The sequence below is a fragment of the Anolis sagrei genome, chromosome 1 (genome assembly GCF_037176765.1).
Source record: "Anolis sagrei isolate rAnoSag1 chromosome 1, rAnoSag1.mat, whole genome shotgun sequence".
Classification (NCBI taxonomy): Eukaryota; Metazoa; Chordata; class Lepidosauria; order Squamata; family Dactyloidae; genus Anolis; species Anolis sagrei.
In genome coordinates, this window is record NC_090021.1 from 6,271,537 (window position 1) to 6,291,724 (window position 20,188).

Genomic DNA, 20,188 nt, shown 5'->3' on the forward strand with positions numbered 1-20,188 from the left:
CACGAGGACTCCAAGATCTTTTTCACACGTACTGCTCTCAAGCCAGGCATTGTCCCCCATTCTGTGTCTTTGCATTTCGTTTTTCCTGCCAAAGTGGAGTGTCTTGCATTTGTCCCTGTTGAACTTCATTTTGTTAATTTTGGCCCATCTCTCTAATCTGTCAAGATCATCATCTGTCGGCTTTCAGTCCTGCCGGCACAGGGGTTTAACCCACTGCGCTACCAGGGGCGGGAAGGTAACGGCGCTCCATGTAGTCATGCTGGCCACATGACCTGGAGGTGTCTACGGACAACGCCGGCTCTTCGCCTTAGAAATGGAGATGAGCACCAATGCCCAGAGTCGGACACAACTGGGCTTAATGTCAGGGGAAAACCTTTACCTTTACTTACTTAGGCAGCTCATCCGTCTCTGCTGTTTCTGTCACCTGTGTCATCCTATCCTATATGTGTTTCATCGAATAATATGGTTGGAAGGGACCCCCAAAGGTCATCCAATCTAACCTTCAGTAGGAAGACAACATCAAAGCACTCCTAACAAATGGCCATGCAGCTACTGTTTCAAAATCTCCAGAAGAAACTCCACCAGATTTTGAGGCAGAATATTCCAAACACCAAAAAGTTCTTCCTAATGTTTGGGTGGAATCTTTTCCTGCGATTTGAACCCATTTCTGCATTGGCCTTTGTAGCTGGTGCATCTTACTTCTTGCTCATGTTCAGTTTGCGGTCTCCTAAAAGGCTTAGATCCCTTTCCCAGGGACTGTTTTCAAGCCAGGTGTCGTCCATCCTATATCTGTGCATTTCATTTCTTTTGCTTAAGCGTAGTATCCTGCATTGCTTCCTGTTGGTCTTCATTTTGTGAGCGCTGGCCCAGCTCGATAATCTGCTAAGATCATTTTGCAGCAAAGGGGAAACGGAACGTTATGCTACTCCGTCTGCAGTGACAACCTTCAAACCCCGCTGTGTCCTTTCGGTCGCTCCCTTGTCGCTTCTCATTCCAGACCCCAAACTGTAGCAGATGCTGTTTGCATTTTTCCCGAGCTTTTCTGCGGGGCCGTGAAAACGCTTTCGTCATTTTCGAAAAGGAAGCCCTCGGGGCAACGAGGAGGGCGAGATGGCTTTCCAATGGTGGCAAATACAGGAGTCCCAGCTGTTCGGTTTTGGCAAAGGAGAGTTCGGTTTCTCTCCCCATTTGTAAACTAAACACATTCAAGAACAAGTTTCTGCCTTGGGAGACTTACAGTCCGTGGAAGGGAAATCAATTCAGAGAGGGAAGCAGATAAAAGGCAACTATTTAGACCTCAATTAATTTATGATATATTTGTCATATTGCTTCAATTCTAAGATGCCGTCAGTCGTAAGACACAAACTAATTTTAATACTACCAATAGAACAAAAAGTTTTATCATTTATCTGTCTATCTGTCTATCTATCTATCTATCTATCTATCTATCTATCTATCTATCTAATAAAAGTGAAAATACGTTTCACATATGTATGCATGTTTGTGTGAATGTATATTTGTTTGTGTGTATGTTTGTTTGTGGACAATTTCCAATGGATCTGACTTCCAGAAAGTCCAAGGACTTCCACTGACAACAGATCTGGAGCAACTTGGCTCACAGATCATACATGACCAATATAATATACTAGAAAGTTTGGGAGGGAGATTGACCCTGAATTCTGGGAGTTACAGTTCACCCACATCCAGAGAACACTGTAAACCCAGCCAGTTATGAATCTGAACCATGTTTGGCACATAGACCCAGCCCCACCCCCCCCACCCCCGCAGGACCAACTTTAAATACAGGTTTTAGAGAGATTTGACCCTGGATGTTGGGATTTATAGTTCACCCACATCCAGAGGGCACTGGGAACCCAAACTACGATGGATCTGTTGAGGCTGAGCAGCAAGATGCTGGGGAATCCTCAGAGGATGAGGGGGATGATGGTTTTCTAACTGAGTCTGTGTGTGATCAGGCTGAACCACAAACTGAATTGAAGGCCGTAGATCAGAGAGAAGTGCCGGCAGCTGCCGATTTTATTTATTTATCGTGTCAGCAGCAACCAGGCATTTGTATTACATATTTCCAGAAGCAGCTGCCGATGAGATAGAAGATGTCTGGGATTCCGTTTCTCTTGGAAATCGCCCTTCAGCAGTTGGGGAGTTTTCCTGCGATATCAGATTAGGCCTTTGCATGGAGGGAGTGAAGGATAGATTAACTAGGCGGTCAGAAAGACTGGGAGAAATCCTTGCAACCCAGGTGTCAAAAGGTATCACCTCATGACTTCTTGATAGGGCCTGAGCTTAAATTAAGTGATGTTTTCCTGGTGTCTCCAGAGCAGACAACATTGCCAAAGAATCAAATTCCTGTTTCAGTTCTCATGTTCATGAGTCTCGTCTCCTGTGTTTGCCTGTGTTCCTATAAGAGTTTTGCCTCGGAAAAGCTACTGTTGGCATGCTTATGGATTTATGCCTATGATCTTGATCTCTTAGATTCCATATACCTTGTCTTTGTTGATTACTGAAATATGTATATATGGGCCACTGCTATTTTGTAGCATTTCTTCTTCAGCTTTTTGAGAATTGTCTTTTTCCCCTTTTGTATATGTGTGTGTAAATAAACAGCTGTAGTTAGATCCTACTGTACTCTGGTGTGGTGCTGGGTTAAAAGGGGTGACCTCAAGGCTACAGTGCAAGAGGATGTGGGCCAAATTTGGCATACATACCCAGCATGACCAACATGCCAAATACAAGATACTCCACTTTGGCAGAAAAAATGAAATGCAAAGATACAGAATGGGGGACGCCTGGCTCGAGAGCAGTACGTGTGAAAAAGATCTTGGAGTCCTCGTGGGGATCAAGTTAAACATGAGCCAACAATGTGATGTGGCAGCAAAAAAAGCCAATGGGATTTTGGCCTGCATCAATAGGAGCATAGTGTCTAGATCTAAGGAAGTAATGCTACCCCTCTATTCTGCTTTGGTTAGACCACATCTGGAATACTGTGTCCAATTCTGGGCACCACAATTCAAGAGAGATATTGACAAGCTGGAATGTGTCCAGAGGAGGGTGACTAAAATGATCAAGGGTCTGGAGAACAAGCCCTATGAGGAGCGGCTTAGGGAACTGGGCATGTTTAGCCTGAAGAAGAGAAGGCTGAGAGGAGATATGATAGCCATGTATAAATATGTGAGAGGAAGCCACAGGGAGGAGGGAGCAAGCTTGTTTTCTGCTTCCTTGGAGACTAGGACGCGGAACAATGGCTTCAAACTACAAGAGAGGAGATTCCATCTGAACATTAGGAAGAACTTCCTGACTGTGAGAGCCGTTCAGCAGTGGAACTCTCTGCCCCGGAGTGTGGTGGAGGCTCCTTCTTTGGAAGCTTTTAAGCAGAGGCTGGATGGCCATTTGTCAGGGGTGATTTGAATGCAATATTCCTGCTTCTTGGCAGAATGGGGTTGGACTGGATGGCCCATGAGGTCTCTTCCAACTCTTTGATTCTATGATTCTATGATTCTATGAATGCTGGAATGGTCGGGGGGAAATTGGCCCACACTCTTGGGAGTTGTAGTTCACCCACATCTTTATGCTTCTTCTTATGGGATCATTCATGAAATCCAAAACCAAACAATAACTACTTCTAATATTTATCATTACAAACAACCTTCCCTAGTCATTGCCAGGTATCAAAGCTAGTTTATACAGTAGAGTCCCTCTTATCCGACCTTCGCTTATCCGATGCTCTTATCCGACACACCCCTTTTCCTCTTGTATATTTAAAGAAGCACCCATGATTCTAAGATGCATCCCATCTTTTCAAACGCTTATATGGGGAGAAATGAATTTTAGAACTGAAGAAATATGAAATTTGTAGAATGTATACACCTCTCTTTTTTCTCCAAGTGAGAACCAAGATGGCAAAGATCAGGAACAAACAGATGCCAACTTCATTATTACTGTATGGATTTCCTATTATTGATTATATCAACAGATTCTGTCACTCAGTAGTTTTAAATCCCCCTCATTTTGATTCATGAAAGCAACTCTGTAGGATCTTAGAGCAAAAGTCTCCATGTACCAGCAATACATATATTCCTTATTGGAATATATTGGGTATATACTTTAATAACATTTTCTCAGTTTGTGCCAAAGCTTCTGCCACATTTTATTTGCTTAGTCTGTGTATTGTTATGATATTTGCAATATCCTGCAGTGAACCAATAAGAAGTTATATAACGTTAAGAAGTTGGTGGGCATTGAAACTAGGATGTGTGTATGTACCAAAGCAGTTGACACAATCAAAACCATCCTGACAGATGGCCATCCAGCCTCTGCCTAAACACCTCCAGATAAGGAGACTCCACCCTCCTGAATCAGCCCAAGCCAATAGATATAATGCAGTTTGATACCATAGATATAATGCTGTGAAATCATGGGAGTACTAGTTTGGTGGGTCTAGCAGAGAAGGCTAACGACCTTGTCAAAGTACAGCCTCCAGAATTGCATAGCACTGAGCCATGGCAGCTCAAATAGTATCAAACTGCATCAATCCTACAGTGTAGATGCATGCAAAGTTGTAGATTTGGAGGGGGCCGCATGGACCAACTGGTCTAAAACTCGCCATTGCAGGATTCTGTGTCTAAATAATCTGTAAATGTTTTTTGGAAAATTTGATGAGATGTCAGCCAGAAGTGATGCAACTACATTTTCAGCACCTTGTGTGAGAGGCACTGATATCAGGCTGAAAATGTCATTTCCATGCCGCCTCCTGAATTGCCCACTTCTGTTCCAATACAAAGGTGGGATGTTTGTGCGCAAGGTTGTTGTATACATGTGGATTTGTGAACCATTACTGTAATGCTCTCTATGTGGGTCTACCCTTGAAGATGGACCAGAAACTACAACTTGTCCAACGTTCACAGCCAGATTAATAACTGGGACAACCTACAGGGAGCAGTCAACCCCCATGTTTAAGGAGCTCCACTGGCTGCCGTTTATTTCCGGTCCCAATTCAAGGTGCAGGTTATCACCTATAAAGCCCTAAACGGTTTGGGACCCGCCTACCTTTGTGACCGTATCTCCCTCCATGAACCACCTCGGGCCCTCCAATCTTCTGGGGAGGCCCTTCTCTCGCCCCTGCCAATCTCACAAGCTTGCCTGGTTAGTACAAGGGAGAGAGCCTTTTCCGCTGTGGCTCCCTAACTCTGGAACTCACTGCCTGGAGAAATTAGGAAAGCCCCTTCCCTAGAAAATTTTAAAAAGAACCTCAAAACCTGGCTCTTCCGCCTTTGATGAGTAGGTATACAATTTCACATTATTACTCAGCCTCAAGTTCTGTCATCGGAGTATTCGTCCCTCCCCCCCCCCCCCCCCCCCCCGCCGCCCTCGTGGGAAAGCCTGCTTCCACAACCCCCCTATAATTGAGTTCTCCTCCGCAAATTACCTGCTTCTCTTCTTTATCTCCCCAGAGTTTTTAATTAGTTTTAATCAGTTTGTCTTTTAATCATTACATGTAGCCCGCCCATTATTATTTCGTCTGTGCTTATTGTAATTTTTACATTGTTATGTATGCATATGGTTTGTGATAATATGATGCTATTGTTTATTGGTTGCATTTTCAGTTTGCGTTTTGGTTTTTTTTTTCTTTATTGTAATTGTTGTTTGGGCTTGGCCTCATGTAAGCCGCTCCAAGTCCCCATCGGGGAGATGGTGGCGGGGTATAAATAAAGAGGATGATGATGATTATTATTACTATTAATATTCTGCCTTTTCCCCAGGGGCCACACGGTGAAGGCCGTGTGCGAATCCTTCCAGTTAGCCAAAGATGCCGGGTTCAAAGTGGTGGCCCACATGATGCCAGATCTGCCCAACATGGGACTGGAAAGGGACATCGACCAGTTTGTGGTAAGACACAACTCCAAGAATAATTTTTCCTTCCTTTCTTTGCGGGTGTTGCATCCTCGGTCTCTTATAAGAAGCAATTGCAGTATGTAACACAGTTTTTGTTCCTGGGTTATACATGTCATTTCCTAATTGAGTTTATCATAAACAAACAAATTGAGTTTATCATAAACAAGCTATTCAACCTCAGCAGACTGAAAGCCAAAACAAAGGTTACAACAACAGCTGTTATAGAACTCCAGTATGCTGATGACAATGTCGTCTGTGCGCATTCAGAAGAAGATCTACAAGCCACTCTAAACACCTTCGCAGAAGCATACGAGAAGCTCGGCCTGTCACTGAACATTGAGAAAACCAAGGTGCTGTTCCAGCAGTCGCCAGCCAATCCCTCTCCAATGCCAGTAATACAGCTTAATGGTGTCACATTAGAAAATGTGGACCATTTCCGCTACCTTGGCAGCCACCTCTCCACCAAAGTCAACATCGATGCCGAAATACAACACCGCCTGAGCTCTGCAAGTGCAGCATTTTCCAGAATGAAGCAGAGAGTGTTTGAGGACCGGGACATCCGTAGGGATACCAAGGTGCTTGTTTATAAAGCTATTGTCCTCCCAACCCTGCTCTATGCCTGTGAGACGTGGACTGTCTACAGACGTCACATGCAGCTCCTGGAACGTTTCCATCAGCGCTGCCTCCGGAAAATCCTGCAAATCTCCTGGGAAGACAAGCGGACAAACGTCAGTGTGCTGGAAGAAGCAAAGACCACCAGCATTGAAGCGATGGTCCTCCAACATCAACTCCGCTGGGCCGGCCACGTTGTCCGGATGCCTGACCACCGTCTCCCAAAGCAGTTGCTCTACTCCGAACTCAAGAACGGAAAACGGAACGTTGGTGGACAGGAAAAGAGATTGAAAGATGGGCTCAAAGCCAACCTTAAAAACTCTGGCATAGACACTGAGAACTGGGAAGCCCTGGCCCTTGAGCGCTCCAGCTGGAGGACAGCTGTGACCAGCAGTGCTGCAGAATTTGAGGAGGCACGAGTGGAGGGTGAAAGAGAGAAAAGTGCCAGGAGGAAGGTGCGTCAAGCCAACCCCGACCGGGACCGCCTTCCACCTGGAAACCAATGCCCTCACTGCGGAAGAAGATGCAGAGCAAGAATAGGGCTCCACAGCCACATACGGACCCACAAGGAAACCCATGATGGAAGACCATCTTACTCGTCCAACGAGGGATCGCCTAAGTAAGTAAGTATCATAAACACATTGAAAAAGTTCATTAAACTGCAAAAACTTTGTCTTTGCTGGAGAGACATCCTGCAGCACGTTTCGCTCAATGAATATCTCATTGAGTCTCAACCCATTCAATGTATTTTGTGGCAGCCACAAAAACAAAGTTTCTGGAGTAGAACAACTATGTCACGCGCATGCAGAGTGATGCGAAGAACTGAGCTTCATATTAGCTTATGGTCTAAAGTAAGTGTTGTCGAGATGTTTTCAAAACCAGAACAACAGAGTTGGAGAAAGATTGAATGTGCCAGAGGTCATGCAGCACGACAGTGTCATCAAGGTCTTCAAGAGGCTTACTGTGCCTTACAGAACAGTGGCAAGGTGGGTAAAATGTGGCAGTCATGCATCGACCAGGCTGTCCTAGTGTCAGCGAAACGGAATTGAATGCTGTTGCCGCACTCGTAGACAGTGATCAACGCCATACAATTCGTGAGCTGGCCCAAAACACAGGATTTGCACATACGACTGTGCTCCACATTCTGAAGGAACGCCTGGGCACGAGAACATTTGCTTCACGATGGGTTCCACATCATTTGATGGAAATGCGGAAATGGTTATGATACGATGCTGCTCGTACCTACTTAGAGCGCCATGAACGCAAAGGAGAAGCTTTCTTACGCCGTATCATTACGCTGGATGAGACTTAGGCCAAATCATAGAATCATAGAGTTGGAAGAGACCTCATGGGCCATCCAGTCCAACCCCCTGCCAAGAAGCAGGAATATTGCATTCAAAGCACCCCTGACAGATGGCCATCCAGCCTCTGTTTAAAAGCTTCCAAAGAAGGAGCCTCCACCACACTCCGGGGCAGAGAGTTCCACTGCTGAACGGCTCTCACAGTCAGGAAGTTCTTCCTCATTTTCAGATGGAATCTCCTTTCTTGTAGTTTGAAGCCATTGTTCCGCATCCTAATCTCCAGGGAAGCAGAAAGCAACCTTGTCCCCCCCCCCCCCCCCCCATGACTTCCTCTCACATATTTATACATGGCAATCATATCTCCTCTCAGCCATCTCTTCTTCAGGCTAAACATGCCCAGCTCCTTAAGCCGCTCCTCATAGGGCTTGTTCTCCAGACCCTTGATCATTTTAGTTGCCCTCCTCTAGACACATTCCAGCTTGTCAATATCTCTCTTCAGTTGTGGTGCCCAAAATTGGACACAATATTCCAGGTGTGGCTAACCAAGGCAGAATAGAATATGGGTAGCAGTACTTCCCTAGATCTAGACACTATGCTCCTATTAATGCAAGCCAAAATCCCATCATACCAGCCAGAACTGAAATGCCAGTCAAACAAAAGGCATCATTACGGGTCACGACGAAGTTCGAAATTTCATCACAACCCCAGCAATGTGAAAGTTATGGTGATTCTCATGTATGACTGTGATGGTGTCATCCTAACGCATACCGTCCCCCCACATCAGACCGTCAATGCGCAGTATTACTGCTCATTTTTGGAACACCATCTCAGACCAGCTTTGAGGAAAAAATGGTGACACTTTATTTATTATTTGATGCATTTATTAACCGCCATTCTCAGCCCTACAGGGCGACTCATGGCGGTGTACATACATATAGAAGACAATTTACAAAAGGCAATTACAACAACATCTAATCTACACAACAATTACAAAACTACACTAAAAATCCGCTTCGTCTCATAGTGGAATCATAACCAATCTCGTATTCCTTGTTCCATTCCAGTCATCTTTACCACATTGTTATAGCACATTAATTAAATGCCCTCTCGAACAGCCATGTCTTAAGGCTTTTTCGGAAGGACATGAGGGAAGGCGCCTGTCTGATATCTGCAGGGAGGGTGTTCCACAGCCGGGGGGCCACCACCGAGAAGGCCCTTTCCCTCGTCCCCGCCAGACGTGCCTGTGAGGCAGGCGGGATCGAGAGAAGGGCCTCCCCGGATGATCTCAAGGTCCTCGTGGGCTCGTAGGCCAAGATGCGGTCCGAAAGGTATTTTGGGCCGGAACCGTTTAGGGCTTTGTAGGCCAGAACCAGCACCTTAAATTGGGTCCGGTAGCAGATCGGCAGCCAATGGAGCTGGGACAACAAGGGCGTTGTGTGCTCCCTGCCACCCGCTCCGGATAGTAACATGGTTGCCGCGCGCTGAACCAGCTGAAGCTTCCGGGCCGTCTTCAAGGGCAGCCCCACGTAGAGAGCGTTGCAGTAGTCAAGGCGGGATGTGACCAGATGTGTACCACCATGGCCAAGTCAGACTTCCCGAGATACGAGCGCAGCTGGCGCACGAGCCTAAGCTGTGCAAATGCTCCCCTGGTCACCGCTGACACCTGGGGATCCAGGCTCAACGATGAGTCCAGGGTCACACCCAAGCTGCGAACCTGCGCCTTCAAGGGGAGTGCGACCCCATCCAGCACAGGCTGTAACCCTATACCCCGTTCGGCCTTGCGACTGACCAGGAGTACCTCTGTCTTGTCTGGATTTAATTTCAGTTTGTTCGCCCTCATCCAGACCGTCACAGCGGCCAGGCACCGGTTCAGGACCTCGACGGCCTCCTTAGTAGCAGGTGGGAAGGAGTGACAGAGTTGGACATCATCTGCGTACAGATGACACCGCACCCCGAAACTCCGGATGATCTCACCCAGCGGCTTCATGTAGATATTAAACAGCATGGGGGACAGTATGGAACCCTGTGGAACGCCACAAGTCAAAGGTTGTGGCGTAGAACAGGAGTCCCCCAATAACACCTTCTGGGTACGGCCCTCCAGAAATGACCGGAGCCACTGCAAGGCAGTGCCCCCAAGACCCATCTCTGCAAGGCGCCCCAGAAGGATACCGTGGTCGACGGTATCGAAGGCCGCTGAGAGGTCCAGGAGCACCAACAGGGACACACTCCCCCTGTCTAGCTCCCGGCGCAGATCATCCACTAAGGCGACCAAGACCGTCTCGGTACCATGTCCCAGTCTGAAACCAGACTGTGCCGGATCCAGATAATCCGTGTCTCTCAAGAATACCTGGAGTTGTGAGGCCACCACGCTTTCCATGACTTTGCCCAAGAAGGGGAGATTGGAAACAGGCCGAAAGTTGTCCAATTTAGTGGGGTCCAGTGATGGTTTCTTCAACAGCGGCTTTATAATAGCCTGTTTTAGGCTCGCTGGAATCTTGCCTTCCCGAAGGGAGGCATTCACCACCACTGTTACCCACTCAGCCAATCCCCCTCTGGCCTCCCTCAGAAGCCAGGATGGGCAGGGGTCTAGGATGGACGTGGTAGGCCTCATTCCTCCAAGTATCTTGTCCACATCCTCGGGTTTCACAAACTGAAAAGAATCCATCAAAATAGGACAAGCAGGTGCTCTTGTTACATCCTCGGAGACTGCATTTAACGTGGCTTCCAGCTCAGAACGGATCAAGGCGACTTTGTCCGCAAAGAACCGGGCAAATGCTTCGCAGCGCGTGACCGAATTGTCAGGGCTCCCGTCTGAAGTGGCGGGAGTTAAAAGACCTCTGACAATTCGAAACAACTCCGCCGGACGGTTCTTTGCAGACGCAATAGTGGCCGCAAAAAAAGTTTTCTTTGCGACCTTTATTGCCGCGGCATATGCCCTAAGAAAGGACACAAACCGTGCTCGATTTGACTCGCTCGGATCCGAGCGCCACACGCTCTCTAGTTCCCTCTTCCTTCGCTTCATCACTGCCAGCTCCTCAGTGAACCAAGGGGCTGGTTTAGCTCGGCTACTCGAGAGGGGACGTTCCGGAGCAATCATGTCAATAGCCCTGGCCATCTCCCCATTCCAGAGAGCGACCAAGGCTTCGACATGGTCACCTACCGAGGTGGCGGGAAAATCCCCAAGAGCCGTCAGGAATCCTTTTGGATCCATCAGCCTCCTGGGGCGGACCATCTTAATGGGTCCTCCACCTTTGCAGAGGTTAGGGGGCGCAGTGAGCCTAAATCTGATCAGGAAGTGGTCGGTCCATGGCAACGGAGAGATGGACAACTCCTCCACACCGCCACCCTGTTCCCATCCTTGGCAGAAAACCAAGTCCAATGTGTGTCCAGCACAGTGGGTGGGGCCAGATATTTGTTGGGACAGCCCCATGGTTGCCATGGCAGACATGAAGTCCTGAGCCGCACCTGTGAGGGTCGCCTCGGCATGGATATTGAAGTCTCCCAGCACAAGGAGCTGATGAGACTCCAACGCCAGGCTCGAGACCACCCCCGCTAGCTCAGGTAGGGAGACTGTAGTGCAGCGAGGTGGACGGTACACTAGCAGAATCCCTATTCTGTCCCGGTCACCCACCCTCAGGTAGACGCATTCAAAATTTGTGGTCTGCGGGATGGGGCACCTGGTCAGATGGATGGAATCCCTATAGACCACTGCGACTCCGCCTCCCCGCCCTCCGGATCTCGGTTGGTGCTGCACGGAGAAGCCTGGAGGACAAAGCTGGGTCAGATTTACTCCTCCAGCTTCATCCAGCCAGGTCTCCGTGATGCACGCCAGATCTGCCCGCTCGTCCAGGATTAAGTCCTGGATCCAGGTCGTTTTTCCGTTGACAGATCTGGCGTTCAACAGCACCACCTTCAGTCCAGAGGGTCCGCTCACCTGGTTACACCAATTTACCTTAGGAGACCGATTTGGAATTGTTAATGTAGATAAATGGTCCGAATTTGGCCGAATTTGAGGTCTCCTTTTCCCGCATCTCCTCCTTCCCACCACGACCTCTATGGGGGCCCCTCGGCTAGTGGAACACCTCCCCTCCTCCGTGCCGCCGTTCATGACCAAGGTCTTAGTCTCTGGTTCACCAGCTGTTTGGAATATTGGCGTTTTTTCTTGCCAGTTGCTTTGGTCTTTTTTATCCCCCCTCCCCTCCTCATTGTTCTTCATGGGCTCCAGCCCACTTCCTGCAGAACGCCCCTATCATTTGGCATGACAATGCTCGGCCACATGCAGCACAGGCTGTGGCTGATTTGCTCGATCGATGGGGCTGGGAAGTGCTGTACCATCCTCCATACTCCCCAGACTTAAGCCCTTGTGACTTTGACTTAATCCCTAAGATGAAGAAACCACTTTGTGGCATTCGCTTCAGAACTGCTCCAGAGATTCTTGCGGCAGTAGACCGCTCCATGTGAACTATCAACAGAGCAGGCACTGCAACAGGTGTTCTATGACTTCCTCACCATTGGAAATGGGTTGTACACAATGCTGGCGACTATATTGAAGGACTGTAAAACTTAAAGTTCCAACCCTCATATATACATACCACTTGTTTCACTACCAACAGAACCTCTGAACATGACAGCTACAGATGCATGTGAGACAGGAAATTCCATCTGAACATTAGGAAGAACTTCCTGACTGTGAGAGCCGTTCAGCAGTGGAACTCTCTGCCCTGGAGTGTGGTGGAGGCTCCTTCTTTGGAAGCTTTTAAGCAGAGCTGGATGGCCATTTGTCAGGGGTGATTTGAATGCAATATTCCTGCTTCTTGGCAGGGGGTTGGACTGGATGGCCCAGGAGGTCTCTTCCAACTCTTTGATTCTATGATTCTATGATCAGGAGAGAATGCTGCTGGAACATGGCCACACAGCCTGAAAAACTCATAGCAACCAATTGCCCAAGTCATTGATAACGACGCAACCTCTTTATGGCTCTCCACCGGTCACATTGCCAAAATATAACGAAACTGGGGTCACTTTTGGTTCAGGGACTGGGAGAGGCCTATGTACCCCCAAAATAGAAGGGGGAGCAATACCTCCATTCTTAATCTCCCAGGGCTCTGTGAAGATGAGCAATCGATGGGGTCCTTCTCTTTGAGCCACTCGGAGAAGCCTCTGCCGCTTCTGGGGTCTTCAGCCGTGGCAGATTGCGCTGATAAGTCTTCTAATAATAGAAGCGATTGCTCGGATGCTCTTTTGTCTTGTTTAAGGCTTCATTTGCTCTATCGTATCTCTCGGAGATAATGAGAATCTAAAGATAGAGCACCTGGGTAATCTCTCTCTATAGAATTGTCAAGCGGATCAATAGCCATATCGGGGACTTTGCCGCTTGATGCGCAGCTTGACGGATGCGCCATCGGGAAAGCGGCAGCCTCGGTAATTGCTCCTCGGCGAGGAAAAGAACCTCCGTCCTGTTGCTTTCTAAGTTTATGTTTTTTTAAAAGATTCTCTCTCTCTGCAGGAGGTGGCCTCAAATTCACACCACAACTCCATAATGCTGTTGTTCCACTTTAGCTTCCGTGGTTGCGTTTCTGGGCTTTTGGTGAATTCTGTAGCTCAAAATGTTAGTAGGTCCACATCTCATGCAAGGGATCTGTTTCAGGATCATTCATATAATATGTGTTTTGTACAATCCTATTTTCCTTTCTTGATATGAATGGTCAAAGCATGGATCATAGAATCACCTCTACTTAAAAACCTCCAGAGCAGGAGGCTCCACCGGACTGCCAGGCAGCATATTCCACTGTTGAGCGCTTTAATTGGAGGTCAGCTGTGACCAGCAGTGCTGTGGAATTCGAAGAGGCACAAATAGAGGGAGAAACATGCCAAGAGGAAGGCGCATCAAGCCAACCCTGACCAGGACCTCCTTCCACCTGGAAACCAATGTCCTCACAGTGAGAGAACCTGCAGATCAAGAATAGGGCTCCACAGCCACTTATGGACTCTTTGCCAAGACACTACACTTGGAAAACCATAATCCTCGGACTACAAGGGATCACCTAAGTATTCCACTGTTGAACAACTATTGTCATCAGGAAGTTCTTCCTAATGTTTAGTTGGAATCTTCCTTCCTGCAATTTGAATCCATTGCTCCATTATGTCCTGGTTGTTCACACTAGGCCAAGAACACATTTTCACCCAGCATCAAATGGTGTCTGTCCAGTAGTAGCCAAATACAGTCATTTATTGATGAAAAGCATATACAAAAGGGAAAATGGGCATTTCCCAAAAGGATATAAAAGGTGCTATAAAATAGCAATAGTCCAAAATATAAGACAATACCACCTAATTTAAGCTCAGACTTGACCCAACAGATATTAGATCATCTTTTCTGCACCTGGGTTTCAAGGACTGCTTCTCACAGATTCTTTCTGACCTTCGAATTAACCTTTCCTTTGCTCTCTCTGAGCGAAGGCCTAATCTCATATCACAGGGCAACTCCCCATCTTCTGAAAATTGAGAAGACCGACAAGACTGATTCTCAAGAGAAACATCCTCTGACTCTTCTGCAGCTTTGAGCTCTTCTCTCTGATCTACGGCCTGCATTTCTGCCTGTGTTTCAGCCTGATCAGACACTCACTCAGTGGAAAAAAAAAAATCTGCCATTCCCCTCATCCTCTGAGGCAGAATCCCCAACAGCCCCAAAATCTTGCTGCTGAGTCCCAACACTGGTCTCTGGAGCAGCAGAAAACAAGTTTCCCCGCTTCTCTTCAATGGGACATCCTTTCAGATGCTTAACCAAGGCTATCTTATCCCTTCTTAGCATTCATTTCTCCAAACTGAACATCCCCGGCCACTCACTCAGAGGGCTTTCCTTCCAGACTTTGACCATTTTGGTTGCCTTTCTCTGGATCCCTTCCATCTTATCCATCTCCTTCTTGAATTGCTTTCCCCAGAATTGGACACAGGGTTATTATTCCAGGTAGAAAAGTCTGACCAAAGCAAAGAAAGGAGACCATGGCTTAAAGAGTTATATCCAAAAGCTTGAAAACATGACCATAATCTAAAGTCTTGATACCTGAACTTGACTATAATCCCAAAGGCTTAAAACTTGAAACGACATTTGTAATCCAAACAGGAGCCATGGAATTTAGACAGGTAAACAAGATACAGACTCAAGAATAGAACTCCTGACTCGGAGCTTCCAAGACAGGCAGCTTGACACATGAAATTCCTACATTGGCCTCCCCACCAAACATTGACTCCAGTTCCGTAAGAATATTTGCCCTTGCTCATACCATCATGCTTTCTCACACCTGGGATTCTTTTGTTTATCTTTCAGCCTCTGGGAACAACGAATTTGTTTCTGTTTCGCACTCTCCCTTCTGAACTGTAGACCCTGGGTTATCTGTCTCCTGTCTCCTCCACATTTCTTTCACAGTCAATCCCTGGCCTATTCTCATGAGAATCATTGCCTGTTTCCCCAATAACAGATCTACCAAAAACATTCCCATCATCTCGAAAAACACTTTCACTTTCCTCCACAGAAACACCAGGCTCAAACAGAAAATCCCTGTCCTCATCTTCAGAGGCACCACAGACCTCAACAGTACTAATGGTGGTTGGTGTGCTTGGAGGCATTCATTCCAAGAAACTCCGAAAAGCACTGGAAAAGCCTTAATTTGAACAGAACATCAATCCACATGCCGAAGAAGGCAGCACTTCTTGGAACTGCGCATATTCTGCAAAAATACCTCTAATATCTTTGGCCCTTGGGAAGAGCCTCATATTCAGAGACGAACCCCAGACACTTGGACCTAATATGCATGTGTGCTGTGTTGTTATGTAGAAATAAATCTATAATAATAAATATAATAAATCAATCAATAGGAAATTAATTAATAAAAATCAAATTAAATAACAAAAATAATTAATGAAAATTAATATTTAGAATCCCACTGAAGGATCATAGAATCATAGAATCATAGAATCAAAGAGTTGAAAGAGACCTCATGGGCCATCCAGTCCAACCCCCTGCCAAGAAGCAGGAATATTGCATTCAAATCACCCCTGAGAGATGGCCATCCAGCCTCTGTTTAAAAGCTTCCAAAGAAGGAGCCTCCACCACACTCCGGGGCAGAGAGTTCCACTGCTGAACGGCTCTCACAGTCAGGAAGTTCTTCCTCATGTTCAGATGGAATCTCCTCTCTTGTAGTTTGAAGCCATTGTTCCATTGTGTCCTAGTCTCCAGGGAAGCAGAAAACAAGCTTGCTCCCTCCTCCCTGTGACTTCCTCTCACATATTTATACATGGCTATCATATCCCCTCTCAGCCTTCTCTTCTTCAGGCTATACATGCCCAGCTCCTTAAGCCGCTCCTCATAGGGCTTGTTCTCCAGACCTTTTATCATTTTAGTCGCTCTCCTCTGGACACATTCCAGCTTGTCAATATCTCTCTTGAATTGTGGTGCCCAGAATTGGACACAATATTCCAGGTGTGGTCTAACCAAAGCGGAATAGAGGAGTAGCATGACTTCCCTAGATCTAGACACTAGGCTCCTATTGATGCAGGCCAAAATCCCATTGGCTTTTTTTGCCGCCACATCACATTGTTGGCTCATGTTTAACTTGTCCACGATCTACAGATGCGAGAGCATCTCTTGATGCTCCAGTGCAACTATGGGCAACTTTTACATGAAGTTGATCCTAGACATCTTTTGGAGTACCTCCTTCATGCCAGAAGAAGTGTTTTCTGCAGGAATCTCTTGCTTCTCAAGTGTGATATCTGGAAGAAGTAGGCCAGAGAGTCACACTGGAGGACCTGGAGAGAGCATCCTCTTCACATCCGCAGATGTGGAGGGCCAACTGCGGGGCAAAGAAGGGGAACCCCATGTTTGTATTTCCTAGTTTGGCAGTTCAGTTTTGTCCTGACATGGAGTGTGATTCATGGTTCACCCTCGTTCCTCCTGCAGGTCTCCTCATCCGTCTTGCGCTGTGACAACTGCGCAAGAGGACCTTTGGCTGCCTGATGTGGGTCTTGAAGTGCTGGCGGAGTTGAAAACCTCATTAATTCCTCCGAGGGCCGTTGATTTATGCCGGCTATTAGTCTAATCATTTTATAAACTTCCCAGTTGGAGGTGGAAGGCACTTCCAGGCGGGGAGTAGATCCTCTCCTTCGTCTTTGACAAATCAATGGAAATGCCTTAGAGTTGTTCTGGAAGGACAATGAGAATGGCACCTTATTTAGAAGAGAAATCGGGGAAAAATCAGCAAAATTCCCCCCTGAGGACTTTCCTTCCCCAGAAAAAAAATGGATTACTAAATAATTTGCTTTAGAATAATGAGTAAGTGTTTATAGCAAAGTTGTTCAAGAGAGAAAGCAGGGTGATGACGATGATGATGATTAGGATTATCACCCTGCTTTTCTCTCTTGGAAACCTTTGTTACGCTATGTAACAAAATTTGAAGGATGAATTTCCTATTCATGGTTTGAAAGTGTTTATTTCCTGTTTAATTGTGCAGTACTAACTTTCAAACTGCTCCAGAAACTTCATTTTTTTGGCTGATGGTAATACTATTACTGTATATACTTGAGTATAAGCCTAGTTTTTTAGTCCTTTTTTTAGGCTGAAAAAGTCTCCCCCGGCTTATACTCGAGTCAATGTTATTTATTATTTTACTTTGTTGTTGTTATTATTATTATTATTACATTTATTACATTTATTATTTTATTATTGTTGTTATTATTACATTTATTATTGTACTCTATTATTGTTATTGTTACATTTATTATTTTACTCTATTATTACTGTTATTACATTCCATTATTTTACTTTATTATTATTATTATTGTTATATTACTCTATTATAAAGTGGAAGGCAAAAGGAAGAAGGGCCGACCAAGGGCAAGATGGATGGATGGCATCCTTGAAGTGACTGGACTGACCTTGAAGGAGCTGGGGGTGGTGACGGCCGACAGGGCACTCTGGCGTGGGCTGGTCCATGAGGTCACGAAGAGTCGGAGACGACTGAACGAATGAACAACATATTACTCCATTGTTATTATTTTACTCTATTTATTATTATTGGAGGACATTTAAGCATATTTACATTGAAGAAGATTAGAATGTTGGACTACTGTAATGCACCCTACGTGGGGCTGCCCTTGAAAACGTCCCGGAAATTTCAATTGGTCCAGCGGTTATTAATGGTGCTCCTTACAGGGAGAGGTCAACCCTCCTGTTTAAGGAGCTCCATTGGCTGCCGTTCATTTTCCGGTCCCAATTCAAGGTGCAGGTACTTACCTACAAAGCCCTAAACGGTTTGGGACCTGCCTGCCTGCGTGACCGCATCTCTGTATATAAGAGAGGAGATTCCATCTGAACATGAGGAAAAACTTCCTGACGATGAGAGCCGTTCAGCAGTGGAACTCTCTGCCCCGGAGTGTGGTGGAGGCTCCTTCTTTGGAAGCTTTTAAACAGGGGCTGGATGGCCATCTGTCAGGGGTGATTTGAATACAATATTCCTGCTTCTTGGCGGGAGGTTGGACTGGATGGCCCATGGGGTCTCTTCCAACTCTTTGATTCTATGATTCTATGAACCCACACGATCTCTTTGATCATCTGGAGAGGCCCTGCTCTCGATCCCACCTGCGTCGCAAGCGCGATTGGTTGGGACGAGGGGCAGGGCCTTCTCGGTGGTGGCTCCTCGACTCTGGAACTCACTTCCCAAGGACATCAGGCATACCCCAACTCTGGCAGTCTTTAGAAGGAGCTTGAAAACGTGGTTGTTCCAGTGTGCCTTCCCAGAATAAGGAAACTCCAAGCAATATGTCCTAAATGCAGGGATCTAGAATTGCCTGCATGCCCCTCCTATCCCTAAAATATCTATCCTATTTCACCTGATCATGCCCAGCACTTTTTAAAGGTTTTAAGTATTACATTTGGCCCTGCCACAGGTTTTAATGCACCGCGGTGTTATTGTAAATGTTTTTTGCTTTGTTTATGAGGGTTTTTAAAATTATTATTATTGTACTGTTGTTGTTGTTGTGTTTTACTGATGTATTTGTGCTCGGCCTCTTGTAAGCCGCACCGAGTCCTTCGGGAGATGGTAGTGGGGTATAAGTAAAGGTTTATTATTATTATTATTATTATTATTATTATTATTATTATCATCATCATTATTATGGTTTAATCAGAGTTGGACAGTCTAATCTTGAATTACAGTTTTATGTAAATATTCAAAAACATTTAACCTACTGTTGCCTAAATTAATATAATTTTATTGGTATCTATTTTTATTTTGAAATTTTCCAGTAGCTGCTGCATTTCCCACCCTCGGCTTATATTCGAGTCAATCCATGTTCCCAGTTTTTTGTAGTAAAATTAGGTGCCTTGGCTTATATTCGGGTCGGCTCATACTCGAGTATATGCGGTATTTCCTTCAGACTACGAACGTCATTTGTAACTTTACTTACTGAAAATATACCATTTTTAACCTTTCAGTGTGCAGACAGCAACAAAGTTTTTGCAGTTAGAATCCTAGAGTTGGAAGAGACTTCGTGGGCCACCCGGTCCAACCCCATTCTGCCAAGAAGCAGGAAAATCACATTCAAAGCACCCCCAACAGATTGCCATCCAGCCTACATTTAATAGCCTGCAAAGAAGGAACCTCCACCACACTCCAGGGCAGAGAGTTCTACTGCTGAACAGCTCTCTCTTATAGTCAGGAAGTTCTTCCTCATGTTCAGGTGGAATCTCCTGTAGTTTGAAGCCATTGTTCCATTGCGTCCTAGTCTCCAGGGCAGCAGAAAGGAAGCCTGCTCCCTCTTCACTATGACTTTCCCTCACATCTTGATCCATGGCCCTCATCATGTCTCCTCTCAGCCTTCTCTTCTTCAGGCTAAACTTGCCCAGCTCCTTAAGCCACTCCTCATAGGGGTTGTTCTCCAGCCCATTGATCATTTGAGTCGCCCTCCTCTGGACACATTCCAGCTTAGAGTCAACATCTCCCTTCAATTGTGGTGCCCAGAATTGGACACAGTATGATTCCGGGTAAAGTGGTCTGACCAATGCAGAATAGAGCATGGGGAGCATGACTTCCCAGGATCTAGGCACTAGACTCCTATTGATGCAGGCCAAAATCCCATTGGCTTTTTTTGCCACCGCATGACAGTCTTGGCTCATGTTTAATAAACGTTTTCCAAGTTTTTATGTTAGAACCAATTCAGAAATTACGTTTATAAACCAGGAACGAACGTTGTTTTACATTATGTTATTCTAAAGCAAATTAATAATGAAAATAATAAATCAACATATTATAAAAGAGCTAGACCTTGTTTAACAACATCTACAGAGAACAACAACAACAACAACAATCTAG

The 20,188-nt window shown here is 46.0% G+C and overlaps 1 protein-coding gene across 1 annotated transcript in view; it reads left to right on the plus strand.

The window, feature by feature from the left end:
* ELP3 (elongator acetyltransferase complex subunit 3) overlaps positions 1–20,188 on the plus strand; it is a 173,841-nt gene that overhangs the window by 60,326 nt on the left and 93,327 nt on the right. The window contains exon 9 of the mRNA XM_067462594.1: positions 5,778–5,904. Within this exon, the coding sequence (XP_067318695.1) occupies positions 5,778–5,904 (127 nt within the window). The remainder of the gene's footprint in view (positions 1–5,777; positions 5,905–20,188) is intronic.